The sequence below is a fragment of the Entelurus aequoreus genome, linkage group LG05, assembly GCF_033978785.1.
Source record: "Entelurus aequoreus isolate RoL-2023_Sb linkage group LG05, RoL_Eaeq_v1.1, whole genome shotgun sequence".
Lineage (NCBI taxonomy): Eukaryota > Metazoa > Chordata > Actinopteri > Syngnathiformes > Syngnathidae > Entelurus > Entelurus aequoreus.
The window spans coordinates 33,163,388-33,183,245 of record NC_084735.1 but is presented as its reverse complement, the minus strand read 5'-3'; the positions used below and the strand labels follow the sequence as shown (position 1 = coordinate 33,183,245).

The 19,858-nt window shown below is 39.2% G+C and overlaps 1 protein-coding gene across 3 annotated transcripts in view; it reads left to right on the top strand.

The window, feature by feature from the left end:
• slc12a9 (solute carrier family 12 member 9) overlaps positions 1 to 19,858 on the top strand; it is a 32,865-nt gene that overhangs the window by 2,364 nt on the left and 10,643 nt on the right. The window contains exons 2-11 of one of the 3 annotated variants that reach the window (XM_062047854.1): positions 3,758 to 3,929; positions 10,933 to 11,160; positions 11,243 to 11,377; positions 11,466 to 11,603; positions 14,015 to 14,317; positions 14,383 to 14,490; positions 14,875 to 14,986; positions 18,569 to 18,726; positions 18,795 to 18,877; positions 18,953 to 19,077. In XM_062047854.1, the coding sequence (XP_061903838.1) occupies positions 10,956 to 11,160; positions 11,243 to 11,377; positions 11,466 to 11,603; positions 14,015 to 14,317; positions 14,383 to 14,490; positions 14,875 to 14,986; positions 18,569 to 18,726; positions 18,795 to 18,877; positions 18,953 to 19,077 (1,367 nt within the window). In that variant the 5' untranslated portion in view covers positions 3,758 to 3,929; positions 10,933 to 10,955. Of the gene's footprint in view, positions 1 to 3,640; positions 3,930 to 10,932; positions 11,161 to 11,242; positions 11,378 to 11,465; positions 11,604 to 14,014; positions 14,318 to 14,382; positions 14,491 to 14,874; positions 14,987 to 18,568; positions 18,727 to 18,794; positions 18,878 to 18,952; positions 19,078 to 19,858 lie in introns of those variants that run through there. The other 2 variants (XM_062047853.1, XM_062047855.1) reach the window with 2 other exon arrangements.

The following is a 19,858-nucleotide window of genomic DNA, read 5'->3' as shown; positions in this document are numbered from 1 at the left end:
AGGACTTGGGACTTGACTTGAGACTTTCTAGTCTTGACTTTGGACTTGACTCGGGACTTGCCTGTCTTGACTCGGGACTTGACTCGAGACTTGAGGGCAAAGACTTGAGACTTACTTGTGACTTGCAAAGCAATGACTTGGTCCCACCTCTGCTAAATTGGCCCTAGTGTGTAAATGTGAGTGTGAATGTTGTCTGTCTATTTGTGTTGGCCCTGCGATGAGGTGGCGACTTGTCCAGGGTGTACCCCGCCTTCCGCCCGAGTGCAGCTGGGATAGGCTCCAGCACCCCCTGTGACCCAGAGAAGAACAAGCAGTAGAAAATGGATGGATGGATAATTCTTTGGCGTACCACTAGATGGACCCCTCACAGTTTGAGAATCACTGTTCTACAGTAATAATAATAGCTTGTGATTGACTTCCGGCATCAAGAATGTCAGCTCCACCACCCACACTGGTGAACATCCAATGATCAAGCAGATAAGTATTAGACTCATTTAAATACATGTGGGTGTTCACCTCAACAACAAATGGGACTGGACTCACAATTCAAACGCTGTGTGCAAGAAGGGTCAAAGTCGCCTAAGCGACTTGAAGAGACTGAGGTCCTTCGGCGTTTTTGTGGGTCACTGCTGCGCACATTTTATGACACTGTGGTAGCTTCTGCGGCTTTCTAAACCGTCGTTTGTTCAGGTAGAGGAAGCACGGTCCGAGACAGGAACAGACTTAATAAACTGCCTAAGAGAGCTGACTATCCTGACCATATAGGCGTCGATCCCGAGCACCCACGGACAATGCCGAGCACCCATGTGGGATTGATGGCAAATTCTTTCTCACCACCAAGCAAAAACTATGCATTCTCAGAAAAGTAGCATCAGATTTACAGACAGTCCGAGCACCCACTGGCAGACCGGTGCCTATGATCCTGACTGTCTTATGGCTGCACACTAGACAGCATTGAGTAGGTGGCCGGCAGACAAAGTTGACATCTCTAATGTACAATCCCTCTCACCCCATGCACAGCACCATGGAGGCCCTGAGTATCTCCAGAGTAGCTCCTTCAGCATTAGACTGTTACATCCACAGTGCAAGAAGGAGCACTACCACAGGTTCTTTCTACCAGCAGCCATTAGACTTTACAACACACTTGTGTGAGAACTGTAAACTTTGTGTGCAATACAAGTGTTAAAGGCCTACTGAAACCCATTACTACCGACCACGCAGTCTGATAGTTTATATATCAATGATGAAATCTTAACATTGCAACACATCCCAATACAGCCGGGTTAACTTATAAAGTGCAATTTTAAATTTCCAGCTAAACTTCCGGTTGAAAACGTCTTTGTATGATGACGTATGCGAGTGACGTCACTAGTTAAACGGAAGTATTGGTACACCTTTGAATCCAATACAAAAAAGCTCTGTTTTCATCTCAAAATTCCACAGTATTCTGGACATCTGTGTTGGTGAATCTTTTGCAATTTGTTTAATGAACAATGAAGACTGCAAAGAAGAAAGTTGTAGGTGGGATCGGTGTATTAGCGGCTGGCTGTAGCAACACAACCAGGAGGACTTTGACTTGGATAGCAGATGCGCTAGCCGACGCTAGCCGCCGATCGCACGGATGATCGGGTGAAGTCCTTCGTCCTTCCGTCGATCGCTGGAACGCAGGTGAGCACGGGTGTTGATGAGCAGATGAGGGCTGGCTGGCGTAGGTGGAGCGCTAATGTTTTTATCATAGCTCTGTGAGGTCCGGTTGCTAAGTTAGCTTCAATGGCGTCGTTAGCAACAGCATTAATCTTCGCCAAGCTGGAAAGCATTAACCGTGTATTTACATGCCCAGGGTTTAATAGTATTGTTGATTTTTTGTCTATTTTTCCAGTCAGGGGTTTATTTTGTCTGTTTATATCTGCATTTGAGCCCGATGCTATCACGTTAGCTCCGTAGCTAAAGTGTTTTGCCGATGTATTGTCGTGGAGATAAAAGTCACTGTGAATGTCCATTTCGCGTTCTCGACTCTCATTTTCAAGAGGATATAGTATCCGAGGTGGTTTAAAATACAAATCCGTGATCCACATTAGAAAAAGGAGAAAGTGTGGAATCCAATGAACCCTTGTACCTAAGTTACGGTCAGAGCGAAAAAAAATATGTCCTGCACCGCACTATAGACGTCCTTCACTCTCACTTTCCTCATCCACGAATCTTTCATTCTCGCTCAAATTAATGGGGTAATCGTTGCTTTCTCGGTCCGAATCTCTCTCGCTGCTGGTGTAAACAATAGCAGCACTCCAGCTTGTGACGTCACGCTACTTCCGGTAGGGGCAAGGCTTTTTTTAATCAGCGACCAAAACTTGCGAAATTTATCGTCGTTGTTCTCTACTAAATCCTTTCAGCAAAAATATGGCAATATCGCGAAATTATCAAGTATGACACATAAAATGGATCTGCTATCCCCGTTTAAATAAAAAAAATTCATTTCAGTAGGCCTTTAAGATTGTGTTTTTTGTTTTGTTCTATATATACATAGTGCGCAATATGTGTTATTTATTACACATTTTTAGTTTTTCATTAGGCAGTGCAAGTTTATTTATAAAGCACAATTCTTCACAAGGCAATTAAAAGTGCTTTACAGAAAATTACAAGAAGGCAAACATGAAAATATAAAATAAACATACAAATAATCATCATTTAAATTAAAATCAGGACAAATTAAATTATCATAAAAATCATAATTCAAACAAACAAACAAACAAACAAACAAACAAACAAACAAACAAACAAACAAACAAACAAATGGTGTAGGTCAGTGATTTTCAAATTGTGGTACACAGGCTCTATCTAGTGTTACGCCAAAGAATCACTTGATTAAAGTACAAAGTTTTATTTTCCCATATTCAAACACGTGTTACTGTTCAAACTGTATGTAATGTTACAGTGACTAAAATATTAAAGATACTTGTTACATTACACCCCTGCCTTGTTTTTTAATGAATATTTAGCCCTACTATGCTACTGTATTGCAATGTTGGTACTTGGAGAGCCAAGTGTTTTTTGAGGTGGTACTTGCTGAAAAAATATAGAGAACCACTGGTGTAGATTAAAAAAACAACTTTCAGTTGATATATGCACAATTAAATAAACGTTTTTCAGCCTGGATTTGAGGCCTGTCTCACATCTTCTGGAAGACTATTTCATATTTTATGAGCATAAAACTGAAATGCAGCCTCACCATGTTTGATCCTGACTCGATCTAGGCACCAGCAGGAGACCACTTCATTACGTTTTATTTCTGTTACTGTATGTAAAAACCTGCACTGCAACCATATCATTTCCCAATTGTGGAATGAATAAAAGTGTTATTATTATTATTATTCGTCCATACATCTATCTATCTTTGTAAAGCTCTGTTGTCGAGCAACAGCGCCTCATGGTGCGTAAAAACCACATTGCAAGTCCAAAACATTAAGCAGTTCAACTCTACAAACATAATATGAACACTTGTGTTGGAATACAAAATATAAGGCACAAATGTAAGCAAAGTAAATGTGTAAACAAATGATTACATAAAGACAAATAAGAAAAGGAGAGAGAAGAAGAGGAAGAAGAAGGGGCGCGGCTATTATTGTGTATGTTTGCCCCGCCCTTTTTAAGAGTCACATGGTGGTTTTTCCGCTTTCCCATGACACTTCAGAGCAAATAACCGCTGAACGAGGCGTGCCATGCCGCCTTGTTGTCATTGGTCATCTTCCTCTGGCCACAGCTATCGGCACCGGGAACTACTCGGCGCCGACCACCGGCCTGGGACAGCCGAAGCAGCGGCGGCCATCACCACCGAGTACCGTGGACGTAAAAGCGGACATATTAAACACAACTACGGAGTTGACCAGAAGCAGGAAGTGGGGGGCTATAGAGTTTGTCAACGAGCGGCAGTGGTGAGTTAACGAGTCCATGTTGTGGTTTAGCTTGATAAAAAACGTCACTTGTCTGCAAGAGTCTAGATATACGTTCATTCAGATTTGTACATTTATTGTTTTGAGTTTCATTTTCGAAGGTGCGTTGCTTTATCTTCACCGTGTGTGCCGCCGGCGAGGCAGGTCGGGTGGCTGCTCTCGCTTACTTGCTACAAAACATAACACTAGCAGATGAGCTGTTTTCTCGTTTTATATTTTAGTGAGTTCAATCCTTTTTCTTTTTTTTTTTAGCGTTATTTGGCGTGACTGAAGATTTATGTTGAAACGTAACTGTACTCCAAATGGACACAGAGACCATCAGATGGCCGCTTAAGATGGTTACTGGCAGCATGCAGTAGGGATGTGCGTATCGATCCTGTGGTATCGATATATCGATACTCACACGCTACTCATTTGGCATCACTTTTCTGAAAAAAGTATCGATATAAACCAAAAAACGGCGTGTAAGGGGTGCAAGCATCACTTTCAGATGTTTTTGATGACTTACTTAACTTACTATGTGCTGGGACACCCCTGTACCTGGCAGAGTATAGAGCTGGCCCAGTCACGTGACAGGAGACAGCGAATGAGCGTCGTCAACGTGCAACACACACACAGCCAGCCGACAGCGATGCAGCCAGGCATATCCAGTGTTGTCCAATTGTTCACTTAAAACAGGCATTGTTTTTTTTTTTTTTAGTAATGTTTACTGAATATTTTTGTTTAAATGATTATCCTAAATTCAAATAATTTCCACACAGGGGAATTTACTGTTAGTTGAAAATTGCTTGAGTATTTAAAACAAGATAAGAAAGAGATACAATTTGGAGATTCTTCATCTTTGCATTACAGTTTTATTTTTTTCCAAGAAAATCTTGAATATATGATTGAATGTGATTTTGGTTTTAATCTGTAACATGATTTCTTACATTTCGAAAACATTAGCCTATTTCATATTTCATTAATTGCTAATTATATCACAAACTTTAAAAAATAACTGCAGCTTCTTGCAATTTGGATTTGACTGTTAATTGGAAAGCCCTAATATTCAATTATTATTATATATAATATATAGTTATTATTATATATAATATTTAATTTATTTTTCATATTTATGTTATTTATTTTAATTGTACTTTTATTATATATTGACCATAGTAAATGTGGTATAAATGGTCTGTATTTGTCTTGTGATTTGTCTTAAATAATAACAATAGTAATAATATTTTTGACTGACAATAAATTGCCAATAAGAAATTATTGGTATCGGTATGGTATCGATGAAAAAGTATCGGTATCGTATCGAATCCTAAAAGTGTGGTATCGCCCATCCCTAGCATGCAGCAACATCTGGAATGGACGACAGCCTTTATTTTTAGTACGAGCAACAACGCAGAAAAGGAATATTAAATATTAATCAGATTTAAATTGAGCATTTTTTTTCTTGCATTTTCCAATTGGCCAACCGGTGTGACTGCAACATAAACAACTTTGCCACAACCTGCACAACTATGGATCAGTGTATATTTTTGGTCATTCAATTTTCTTTTCATCAATGGAAATTGAAAAACAAAAACAATTGGTTTATTTGAGTTTCATTTTAAAATGCAATAAATAAAATAAAATAACTTGCGTTCTTTTTTTGGTGCCAATTAAAGAGCAATAACTATATCTAAAAATGGTTTGATTTTCAATTTGTATTTTATATGAACAAAAATCCCCAGGAAACAGAAACGGGAAAACAGACCAAAACTAATGTTTCAAAACTAATATTATTTTCAAAATAAAAGCTGGAAAATCACAATGGTACTCATTTCTACAAGCAAACTGAAAAACAGATCAAAACTGACTTTTTTTTCATATTCCGACACCGGAGCCACAAGTAGTAATTTCAAAAGACAGGACCGCGGCGTGGCCTGTGATACTGTTATACATTGCTGTATTGTATAGTCCAGTGGTCCCCAACTTTTTTGTAGCTGGGGACCGGTCAACGCTTGAAAATGTGTCCCACACAATTTTTTTTTTTTTCATAAAGAAATACAATCATGTGTGCTTACGGACTGTATCCCTGCAGAATGTATTGATCTATATTGATATATAATGTAAATATTGTGTTTTTTATGTTGATTTAATTAAAAAAAAAAAAAAAAAAACATCGGTCCGCGGCTCGGTGGTTGAGGACCACTGGTATAGTCCAGGGGTCTGCAACCCGTGGCCCTGGAGCCACATGTGGCTCTTCTGCCTCCTTGTTGTGACTCCCTCAGATTTGGTTTATGCATTGCAATTTTATAAAGAGTTCCATATTTTCCAACAGTCTGTGAGACCATGAATGCACACAGGCTGAGTTTTAAGGAGCAAGAATAGTAAAAGAGAATAGAAGCCTGTGTGTTCACTTCAGCTTCTGGAATATGCAACCCCTTGGGTAAGCTAACCCCAAAGACTTGCCAAAAAAGAAAATAGAAAAGGGAGAGGTTTAATTTCACATAAAGAGATGGTTTTCCTGTAAAAAAAAAAAAAGATGAAAACTATTATAACCTTTATTAGCTGTGTTACGTTTTACTGCTCTATACTATTTTTCTTCAGTGGAAGAGGCCGCAAAATGTTTTGATACTAAATGTCGTAGACCCTTGATACAGTGCTTGATCAAATCATTTTCAGCCTCCACTTTCATGTGACATGTGCGTAGAGATTTCTGAAGATGTCAGTCCTTGTTTTACCATGTTTAAAATAGTTTTTGTGTAGGGCTCCAAATAATATTAGCCAGACACACAGGTACTATGTAGTATCCCCGCTTTTATTTTGAAAAGAAAAACTTACAGTATCAGAATATGAAAAAAAACATTTGTTTTGGTCTGTTCTTCTGTATCTCTTTACTAGGCATGTAAATGTGTGTTACATGAAATATACAATGAAAATCTAACTGTTTTTTTATATGTAGTTATAGCTCTTCAAAACCAAAAAAGAACAACTTTTGTTTTTTTGTTTTTTAAAAGTGAAATTCAAATAAACCGGTCGTTTTTTCGTTTTCCATTTCCATTAATGAAAAGAAAATTAAATTACCAAAACATACACTTTCCCTGTGGGGTAAATACATGGCCTTTTTACCACCCTTAGGCTACTACAAAAATAACGCTTAGTTCGAAAATATCTAAAACATGTGAAAGAACATCACATGTTTACACTTGCACAATTCAACATGGAAGAAGCGCAGTCCCTTGGCTGAGTCTTTCCTCTGTTCGTGTTTGATCATTTTCTGATAGGGAAAGAAAATAATATGAGATTGAAATAATGTGATAATGGAGTGTATAGAGATTGTGGATAGCAAGGGAAGAAATGTATTGATTTACGTGGACCCCGACTTAAACAAGTTGAAAAACTTTTTCGGGTGTTACCATTTAGTGGTCAATTGTACGGAATATGTACTGTACTGTCTAATCTACTAATAAAAGTTTCAATCAATCAATCAATAAAGGATTAAAAACTGACAGAAAATGTACAATGAACAAATAACAATTAATATGTCAGGAATTGTGGTTGTAGTTTGCACTATAGTTTAAGTTTTTCTAGTATGTATATTTACACAGAATGTTTTTTTTTACGGTTTTACTTATTGAAATGTGACACTTTCTTCCTTTCTTTCACACACTGAGTGAACTTAAGGTAAACATGTAACATGTACTGTGGGAATAATTCATATATATATATTTAATAATTATTATATATAAATCAAAGGTTGGAATTGGGGGTTGAATCACCAAAACATTATTCCCGGGAGCGGCCACCGCTGCTGCTCACTGCTCCCCTCACCTCCCAGGGGTGTGAACAAGGGAATGGGTCAAATGCACAGGATACATTTCACCACACCTAGTGTGTGTGTGACAATTATTGGTACTTTAACTTTAACTTTAATAATTATCAGTAAAAGACAAGAAGGGGTAGGATTAAATAATGTTTTTTTCTTCTGCCTACATCTTTTCAGATATGTTGAATTGTGCAAATGTAACCATATGATGTTCTTTGATGTGGTTTGTTACATTTCTGAAACAAATAAATCATAACCAGAGTTTCATTAAAACACATAATATGATGCCGTTCTAGTTCTGTGTTTATGACCATGCTTTATTTTGATAAGTTTTATACTGGAGTTTAATGTCAAATTGGAGGGTGTACAGTAAGTGCCATTGATGATGGATGTCTGTGTGAAGAACACAACGGCTGTTGTGTATTTAAAAAAATATGTCTAACAATCCCACACAACAAGAGGTTTTTGTTTCAGTTTTTGTTATCACCAGGTGGGACTTTTGCTTAATGATCTGCAATAGTAATATTATTTTCCATATTGTCAGTTCATCCTGTTGAGAATTTGCAAGGGAAACAATGCTTATGCACCAAATGAGCAGTTACTGTTTGAACAAAGACTAAGTTAGCAGAGAGGCAGTTTCGTTATTGAAGAAATTAGGCCGCTTGCATTCACACCATGTTGTTCCTCTTGCTGTTTTAGCAACAGGAAGAAGATAACGAGTTTTGAGGACATTTCCAGTCAGTAAAAATATGAAGGAAAAAGTACTGTGTTTTTTTTTAGTTTGAAGTGTGTGTCAAGTCAGACAAGCAAGTGTGAGTCAGCTGGCTCCAAATACTAAACAGAGGTGTGAGCAGCTTTCATTAAACGTAGAGTGCGGGCAAACATCACATGCTGGGCCTTCCTGCTACTGTACTGTGTCATCCTTTGAACTTTGCTGCGCTCTATGCAAAAAGAAAAAATAGGTAGAACATGGAAATTGTCAGCCGTCAAAAGTAACGTGATGCATCAGGCTATGTGTTAGCATCAGTTGACTGCTCTGTCAGGCTGTTTATGATTTTGCCAATTAGATTTGCTGCATTTCACTATGCTCAGATGACCCTTTTACAATAATAAATTAGTCTCACAGTGTTTCGTAACACATTGCTACGGTGAGGATGTTGATTAGCATTTTCAAGAACATGTGAGTGCTTGGCACATGAAATTTCCTTGTGTTTGTGCAATGACAATAAAGTATGGGGAGCCGTCAGGGACATTATTCAGAATTACCTCTCACTCATACTACTAATTCTGAATAATGTCCCTAATGGCTCCTCATAATGAAGTGCTTCTTCTTCTTCTTCTTCTTCTTCTTCTTCTTCTTCTTCTTCTTCTTCTTCTTCTTCTTCTTCTTCTTCTTCTTCTTCTTCTTCTTCTTCTTCTTCTTCTTCTTCTTCTTCTTCTTCTTCTTCTTCTTCTTCTTCTTCTTCTTCTTCTTCTTCTTCTTCTTCTTCTTCTTCTTCTTCTTCTTCTTCTTCTTCTTCTTCTTCTTCTTCTTCTTCTTCTTCTTCTTCTTCATGGCTTGGACAATAATAACTTCATTGCATGTAGTGTGTACTGTAGTTGTTATGCGACTGTTTTAGGAACTAAACCTGACTACAATTGTTTTTGTCTAATAACCAGCCATACTGTTTTGAGCTTTTTTTTCTACATAAAATAAAATAAACAAAATATAAACCCTTTGGCCTCAAGAAATGTGTATTCGATTACATTAAAGGAAATCAACAATAAATAATTGTTTTTTTCTGGGCAATACCGATCACTATAATAACTTATTCATATGTATTCATTTTAAAGTTTAGATTTAACTGTAGTTTGTGCACATCTTTCTTTGAGGCTAGTAGTGATGTACGATACCACTGATTTTCTTTCTGATACGATACCTAGTGAAATTCAGGCTGGTATCGGCTATACCGATCCGATACCGATACTTTTTGCAAATATACCTAATGTGTCTTCTGAAATTTAAAAAGTTGTGTATTTCAAATAACATAACTCAAAATGTACTTTAAATATAAACAACGTTTAGTTAGTTAAAGAGGCTGTTTGCATATACACAGATGCCTAGAGGGCGGCAACTTTCCAATGTATTTTACACAGTGTATCCCGCCCTCTCACAGCTTCTCGTACGTAATGACATAAATACATACGTACGTAACACATGCACGCACATTAGCTTTAGGTGTTGTTAAATAATAATAGCAATTTAGAGAGCTGGTGTTAGCTGTATATTCTATCATAACAACAACATGTCTGCAAATTGTTCCTTGCTTCTTTTGGACTGCATTTATATGTGTGCTCACACTCCCTGCGCATACTTGTTGTTGAGACCAGGTGAGTGACCTCGGTAAACACCAATAATTTTTTTCGGGTTAATAAAAATCTTAAATACATAAACTCTGTAATTGTGAAAAATACAGGGAATTGTCAAACAAATGTGTTCTGTTAAACCTCTACTGGTATCAAAAGGTTGCCAGTGGTGTTCTTGTTATATATAACATAAAAATGTTACTGTGAGGAAATTGCAAAGAGCACCTTTAAGTAAAAAAACAAAATAATACTAATTTGATTGGAAGAATGACAAAATTCATGAAAAACACTGCTAAATATGTAACTGAATATTGATATTTTCATACAGGCAGAATTTTTAAAACCAATGTTTAAAACAATAAAAGCTTAGCCATTGAAACAGATTAAATACTAAGACTAAAACACTATCAGTGATGCATTAGAAACACAAAACATGCCAAATAGTGTTTTTTCTAACAGTGTGTATTTATTTTAGTTAATAAAAAATAATTGTTTAGTCAAAATATTTTAGTGTTTGTGTGTCTAAGTACTTTTTAGCACAATACTGTAATGATCATGATAACTGTGATATGACATTTTCATATTGTTACATCCCTACTAAAGTTTTATGTCATCATTTTACTGTTTAATTTTTCTAAAATTGCACTATACTAACTTTTTGCTTATAACCATCTAAAGTTAACATGTCCATGAAAGTACCAAATTGAAAGTGATTTGACCTCAAATGTTTTTGTGAGATCGGGGACCCTGACCTGCAACTTGCACCAAAATTGGAAGACAGTAAATCCTCATTTAGGATATGTGGCAGATGTTTCAAAGTAGATATCTGTTTCACAGGGCAAACTAAGGAAGCAGCAGTCATGTCCAACGAACGCACGCCCCTCGTTACTTCAGGGATTTGTGGTCTGACGGTGGCAGCAGGAACATGCGGCGCCGTACGGGACACGTCCCCCGACTCCAGCTCTGGCCCACCCAGCAAAGAGCCTCGGAAGCTCAACACCTTTTTCGGGGTGATGGTGCCGACCATCCTCTCCATGTTCAGTATCGTACTGTTCCTGAGAACAGGTGAGTGATGCACATTTAAAGGTACGATAACGGTTCAGTGTTTATGTAAATGAACTTACGCTGGCATGATCTCATTTTGCAGGGTTTGTTGTTGGCCACGCTGGTCTCCTGGAAGGTCTTCTGATGGTGGTTGTAGCCTACACCATCATAACGCTCACCATCTTGTCTATCTGTGCCATTTCCACCAACGGAGCCATACAAGGCGGTGGTGCCTACTGTATCTTAACCAGTGCCTTCACTAATGTGGAGTATATGCATTTTTCTAGTCTTACAGTACGTGAAAAAAAACCTTGACTATTCAACAGACATGATCAGTCGATCCCTGGGACCTGAGTTTGGAGGAAGTATTGGTTTGATGTTCTTCTTGGCCAAAGTGTTTGCGTGTGGAGAATATGTTCTTGGTCTTGTGGAGGCTATACTTGACGTCTTTGGCGTGGATGCTGGTAAGTTTATTTGATGTGTAACCGACCTTAACCGTGGACGATTACTTGAAATATGGCACAGGTTGCTATAAGGTCAGTGATCAGTTCAACGCATACGTCAGTGCAAAGATGAGCGAGGACTACACCCAGACTCGACTTAAGTTAAAACCGTTACCTAGTTTTGAACAAATAAATGACATGCATTCAAATAAAACATAAAAAAAATGTTACTGGATGACATTCTGACAATATCATTGCATTTGTGTCCAAATATTGGGCTTTTTTTAAAGTTATTTAAATTATGGAAGCGAGTAATAACTTGTGACTATTAATCATGGTTAATCCAAATCCAAAAGTGTTAATAAGCTGATTAAAAACATTTATTATTTGAACAGTTCTCAAGTACAGTACCCTTTTCACAAAAACAAAACACAAAGCGGAGTACAACTTGTGAAGTGAAGTGAATTATATTTATTTAGCGCTTTTCTCTAGTGACTCAAAGTGCTTTACATAGTGAAACCCAATATCTAAGTTACATTTAAACCAGTGTGGGTGGCACTGGGAGCAGGTGGGTAAAGTGTCTTGCTCAAGGACACAACGGAAGTTACTAGGATGGCGGAAGCGGGGATCGAACCTGGAACCCTTAAGTTGCTGGCACGGCCACTCTACCAACCGAGCTATACCGCCCTTAAGTTATGAGCTACAGTTATTCACATTTAAAACCTCAAGTTTTAAAAATAAATTACCTCTGGGCTAAGGATTCTTGCAGGGTGAGCGTCATGTTGCTTAGAAAACCCCCTCCGAAGGTTCAAACACACAAGTATTGACTCACTAATTTTCCCAGCGTAGAGAACCTCACTCCGTTAGTCGGTGTTAGGGATGAGCAATATGTTCTAAAATCTATATTACAATACATTTGTAAGGGGATTCATATGGGCCCATTTGTCGCACATGACACATGAAACGTGACCAATTTGGGGGTGCACTATCTACTTCAGACGGCAGTAGAGTGTTGAATATCTTAAAACGTGTTTTGTGGCAATTCCAACTTTGACCACAGGGTTGTTTGCTATATAGAGTGGCGCTTTCCATAATTTTCAGTATACTGCATTGCAAAATGTATAATAACCCAGAAGCCTTGGAGTGGTTGTCCGTGTTTGGGGCCGCATCTGGCCCCTGGAGGTTTGATGTGGCAGGATAATAGCTTGCGGGTTACAGCCAGCTTGCCGGGGCTGCCGAAGCCGGCTCGAGCAGCAGCAAGGTTGACGGTGCACTCACGAGTAACCCCCCCACCTTTCTCTCATGCGATATCCACGCACGAATGGGGCATATGAATTCCTCCCTAATGTATACAGTATATTGCAGCCGTAACAATATATATCACGATATGTTATTTGGCATATGAATGATAATGGAACCATTTTAAAATGAGGTAAAAACGCTCCTAATTTGGCTGTTGCGTCATTTACAGTTATTGATTGATAACTGTTCTTAATGTACTTGCTAATTTACTGATAATAACTGCTTACTCTCTGCTGTAACACAGATCAATCTACACTTTTGTTCAAATGTAATAAGCACTATTCCTTAGTTGTTTGGATACTTTACAATTGTTTTTGCACCATACTACACTTTTGGGTTTACTGATATTTCACATTTTCAAGATCAATGAATGATTCCATTTTTGATGACAATAATTAGACAAAAGCACTGGGTAGGGGTGTAACAATGTCAACTAAATATTTTAATTATTTCTTACTATTGGCTCTGACTGAAATCATTTTTGTCCTGCATCCAGGGACTTATTTCTTGAGTTTATAACCGATAACAAAAATGACAAAAGATATTTTGACAACAAAACATATTTGATCCGCCTACCTTTGTTTGCATTCAAGAGCTCTAGCTTAGCGGTTACCGTATCCTCCTGCAGTGTGCAGCTTAGCATGTTTATCTATTACTCGTCCTCTAGTAAGAAACATAGTTTATTTGGCGCCATGGAGGCGAAGATTAGTGACTTAAAAGCAGGAGGGACATTAGTGAGAATCCTTCAGTGTGTTGAGGACGCGTTTGTACGCTTGTCTCTGTCAAATTTGCTGGACACAGTTAGAATGTGTCATCAACTTGCATTATCACGATATGGCGATAGAATCAAATGCCCTATCGCCAGCCAAATTGACATCATTAATATATCATCTATATTGCCAAACCCTAGTCTGTGTTGTAGGTATATACAGTAATGAATTATTTACAGTAAATAGGGTTTTTGTACAACAAACTTTGCTGTCTTAAGTCAATTGCAAAATTTTCTGGTGGTTGCCAAGTACAGAATTGTATTATGCCTCCAAGATTTAGCAACCAAACAACATAACAACTTTTTATTTTTCAATGCCTCATTTTTGGCACACTTTAATGTCTTGTCTGTTTGCTTTCAGAAACATCCGTGTCCGAGGGTGTGCGCGTGCTCCCTCAAGGTTACTGGTACATCGTGCTCTACTCCTCTGTGGTCCTCCTCTTGTGTCTTCTGGTGTGTCTGGTGGGCGCCCACATCTACTCCCGCACCGCCTTCGCCATCCTGCTGCTGGTCACCGTGTCGCTGTTGTCCGTCTTTATCAGCTCTTTGGCCGTCAAACCTCTAGATTTTGTCCTCACTCACTTGGGTCCTGGCAACCAGACCCAGCGTTATAACGCCAGCTACACCGGCTTTAACCTAACAACGCTGAAGAACAACCTGGGCCGTAAGTGTTTGGCTGTACGCTGACATTTATTACTTCTTATTTAACATCACTTTTCCAACCTTTAGCTGGTTACTCGTTGGACTACAGCACCCACACTGTAATGTCCTTTGCCACCGTGTTCGCCGTCATGTTCACCAGCTGCACTGGAATTATGGCTGGAGCCAACATGTCAGGTTATAGCTTGTTACATTACAATGGATTGTGTCAAGGGTATTCATATGGCCCCATTCGTCAAAATTGACCTGATACATGAAACGTGACAAATTTGGTAGTGTACTATCCACTTTAACCGCCACATGGCAGTAGAGTGTTGCATGTCTTAAAAGTTGTTTTGTGGCAATTCCAACTTTGACCACAGCAGCAATTGATATGTTGAGTGTCCCTTTCCATAATTTTCAGCAAACTGTATTTCAAAATGATTAACCCCCCCTCTTCCTCTCACGCAAGATCCACCCAGGAATGGGGCCATATGAATCCCTTCCTTGCTGTAGTTTCAAGTCTTGTGAGGTGAAATTAAACAATTTGTTCTAATGAGATGTTTGCTCTTCTCTCTGAAGGAGACCTGGAAACTCCAAGCATATCCATCCCCAAAGGTACCATCGTGGCCGTCATTTACACATTCATTGTCTACGTTCTCTTCTTCCTCCTGGTCAGCGCCACCTGTGAAAGGTGGGGAACTATGGCAATGCCTATTAAATGTTGTAGATCAGTCATTCCCATCCACTCTGCCGCGGCACATCAGTGTGTCCTGAGAAATCATCAGATGCACTGTGGGAAATTATCCAATTTCACTTAATTGGTCCCAAAAATATATATAGCTAACAATTAAGGATGTAACGGTATTATTAAGACTGCAGTATTTTAGTTTCAATGTCTTCTCAATAATACCGTGACGTGTGACGTACCAAACGAAAACTTGGTGAGTATAGTTTTTTTCTGGCGTTTTAAATAAACTACTTCTCCCAGAATCCTTTGCGCAGCGCGTGGTTGGCAAGGTGGCCGCGTTTAACGCTGTAAGCAGGAAGTGAAGTGTGTTCATACTCGTCGTAGATAAAAATGAATAGTTTTTTTGAACCATAAATCTTATGTACGGGGGAAATAGACGGCACAGACCACAATGGGGTGTAGTAGCTCTATGTTTTATTATATATATAATGACAATATACAGTATATATATATATATATATATATATATATATATATATATATATATATATATATATATATATATATATATATATATATATATATATATATATATATTAATAAATAGTAATATAATAAACTCGAGAATGGAGTGTGACTAAATTCTAAGAGTGTGTGTGTGTGAGACTATGTGTGGGAATTACTTGCTGAGTGTTATGTTGAGCGAGAGGCGGAAGTCCTGGAGGGGAAAGGCAGGCTCGAACGTCAGTGAGACTGGCAGGTTGTTGGGGGGGGGGGTATAGCGAGGCGTCAACAGGTCCGTGTCCAAGCAGGGGTCGAGGATCGAGGGATGCAGTCCGGAATCCAAAAAGAAGTCGAGGCACACAGCTCGATCACGGGAGGCAAGGAAAGCACTGCGGGAAACACAAAGGACATAAGACGCGGGAACTGGGAAAGCACAGAGAGAGAGCAAGTACGGGGGAGGGGAGCCAGAGACGGGATGCTTACTACAAAGACTGAACTACGTTCCGGCACTGGATCTTCGGGTCTGCTGGTCTTTAGGCTGCTTGTCTTGATTAGTCCAAGGTGCGCTGATTGCAGATTGCCGGCGCGTGGGCGCGATGCGGGCCGAGCGAGCAGAGGCGTGTCCCGGCGCGGCTGCAGCAGAGGCGCCGGTTGTGCTCTCAGCAGAAGGCATACGGGACTGCGCATGCGCCGTGACAAGAAATCTGTCCATAACTGGTTGAGTTATGTTGCTAACAAACAAGCCCAGGCCAAAACATAACCTCTTTGGCAGCGGTAAGAAAGTCTGCGTTCTGCAAAGCGAAGCGCACCACTTTCGTTTTAGAGCGGTTCCAAGGCAACAGAGAGCCAGCAGGTCTGGTCGCACAGCACAGCGGGAAATCACCCAAATGTTCAACGTTGGAAATACGAGGTAACTAAAAAGCTACTTGATACATCTTCAATCCAACCATCTTTTTTTCTGCCGCTTGTCTGTCGCGATGTTGCGGGGGGGCTGAAGGCTGTTCCAGCTGCACTCGGGCAGAAAGCAGGGCTGCACAAGTCGCCGCCTCATAACCGTCACTCAGAAAAAATATTTTAATCCAGCGAAGACAAACATCAGTTTGTGAGGTATTTACATTAATAAAAATTGAATTGTTAGTTTACTTTTCTGAGAAACAACATTTTCCAGACTCCTATATACATGTCTACTGTGGAGGACACTGCTTGGTTGAAAGACACTAAACTATATGTACATTATTGTTTTACACTTGTTACACTGCATGTTTACATTGTTACTTTAATGACATCAACTATAAGTTGTTATTTTTAATATTTGCTTGAAACAGTAGATGTTCCTGCACAAATATAGGCACTTAGAAATACTTGTTTTTAGTAAAAAATATAAATTAGAACATTTTAACATTATGTTTGTGTTTAATTACAGTAAGTGTGTTTATCCTAAACATTCCTGACACTTCATTTTACATACTATGGCATTTTTACCAAGTTTTTTTTTTGGACACATACCGCAATAATATCGTACCGTAGCCTTAATACCGTGATAATATCGTACTGTGACATTTTGAAACCGTTACTTCCCTAGTAATAATCTACTCTGCTGTACATTATGGGCCTGAACTGCTATATGTTTGCATGTATTAAAACAAGTACAAACTTGATAGCACCCACTAAGCACTAAGCCAGTCCTTCTCAAATAGTGTGGCGGACCCCCTTAGGGGGGCGCGGTGCGATGCCAGGGGGGGCGCGTGTGACCTGGGGGAACATGCTTTTTTTGCCGTATCAGAATATGATGAAGCGTATGTAGCACTTGGCTTCACTGTAACCACGGTGAGAGACAAGGAAAGGCTGGTGTGTTTTGTCCTTTAATGTAAATAAGCTTACAATGTTTTGCAGAGATATAGTTATAACACTTTTTATAGACAAATTATACTATTCAAAGTCACGGTGGAGAGTAGGGGGGCGCAAAATAATTTCCTCTTCCTAGGGGGTGCGTAACAGAACATTTTTGAGAAGCACTGCAGTAAGCAAAATATAGAGTGCAATCCATTTAGTGTGTATGTCTTCATGTACATGCAGAATATATGCTGATTATCAGACCGCCCACAATACCAGGAGAAGGAGATACACATATAATTATTTATCATTTGTGAAAGGATTTATCAAATCTAAAACGGTTTGCGGTCTCTGTTTTTGCGTTTTTATTTAGAACATCTGAAATGTTGGTGCAAACTGGAACAGTTACATATAAATGGCTGTGAGAAAGGAGGCGATCATGCTGCAAGGACAGGCGATTGAGAATATTTTGTCTGGACTGTCAGAAGTAAAAACACTAGACATGTTCTCTATTCAGGAATGGCAATTTGTAATTTTACAGCTGTTGGATGACTTAAGGAGCTAATTAAAACAAATTTAATGTATTATTTTTGGTGTGTGCTGCCTTTTTTTCATGTTGTTTGTTTTCCCAACATGAAAAAAGTTTTTGCAATATGCATTTTCTTGCACCTGGATCATTCCAGACGTACAATTACAACACCGCTGCGCCTCCCAAAGCGCACCTTCAGCGAGCTGAAAATAGGTTCTGTTGTCTTGATCACCCTTTAGGATAGCCTAGAGAAAAGTGGCCATATTATATGATGACGATGATGCCATAAATGTGGGGCGAAATTAGTTGTCTCCATGGTGACAGTTGGTATACACACAGAGACCTCATTTAAACAGGGCTGTCTGCACCACATTTGCACTCGTTATTAATTGTACACACAGTCCTAGCAGATGGCCCACAACACGCCCACTAATAGTACACACGATTTACTATTTTATAAATGAGTTTGTACACTCTATTTAGCACTTCTTATTTGGATGTTAGTAGATTAGCCCTATGTCTTCTAGATGCAAGTGGATAAAAACACAATGATTTAGCTGCTTTGCGTAGTCGGGAATTGGGTCCTTTACAGTTCTTTAACATTTTGACCTACATTGGTCAAAATTGATGAAGGCCAATCTCCGAAGAGCAACTCTAAATGCAATATATTTTACAGTCAATTAAATTAAAAGCATTACCAGTTTTTTTTTTCTCTCTAGGACTCTGCTGATTCAAGATTATGGCTTCCTCCAAAGAATAAACATTTGGCCGCCATTTGTGACCATAGGGATATACTGTGGCGCCCTCTTCGCCGCAATGTGCTCCATGATCGGGGCATCCCGTATCCTGCACGCCCTCGCTGTGGATAAACTCTTTGGTAGAACGTTAACTTTCCATGACTGCTGTCTTTGTCCCAGGTCTACTAAGCTGTTTCCTTTCGCTCAGGTTTGCCATTAGCCCCTGCCACCATCACAACCAGCTCAGGGAACCCATGGATGGCTGTGCTTTACACGTGGGGGCTGGCACAGGTGAGCAGGTCCCCCTTGGCGTATTATACTAGTACTCATACAGCATGATAACTTGCGTTGTGTGTTGTGTTACAGTGTGTGGTGTTTGCTGGTCAACTCAATGCTGTTGCCAGCTTGGTGACTGTTTTCTACTTGCTTGCCTACGCCGCGCTTGACTTGGCTTGTTTGGCCCTTGAGTGGGCTTCAGCGCCAAATTTCAGGTAATCAGAAAACAAAGTGGATGACGGGGACTAAAAGGTCAGTCAGTTGAGGTTTCTCTTAGGCTTTGGCGATAAATTCATTTTATGGATGAAAGTTTTTTGTGGCAAACGATTAAAAAAAAAAAAATCTATGTTTTTTCCTCTTGCTCAATCATTCTTTTTCCCCCAGGAGCTTCCGTAGCTTCCGCTCTCCCCCTTATTTTTTTGGGGTGGAGATTCAAACACATTTTAAAACATGGCTACTGTAACGCGAACGATGGTGAGACGCTTGTTCCAAAGAAAAGAGTATTGTAGTCAGTGGCTTGAATTTGTGGCAACAGACATGGTACAAGTGACTGCATCCTGCAACGTTTGTTTAAAATGGCAGCAGCACAACAAATCTATTTCAACATCTAAAATAGAAGCATTCATCTGAGTGGGGGAAATGCAAATGATTCCGAGGGGAACAAGGCCAAACAAACAAACAAGCTCCCGCGGAAAGCAGCTTACTGTGGTGAAGTCATTTACACAATATACCATGTATAATAAGAAAGAAGCACGATGGGAACAGTCACTAAAGTGGTTGCTCTGCAAATCACTAAAAACACAGGGCCTGATCTACTAAAGGTCTGCGTGTATTAAAATTAGCGCTGTCAAATGGTTGAAATATTTGATCATGATTACTCGCATTTCATTCATAGTTAACTAAAAAGGAATCACAGATAGATATTTTTTTTCATTATTAATAAGTGTACCCTAGACAGGTATAGTTTACTTTTTAATACCATGACTAGATAATTAT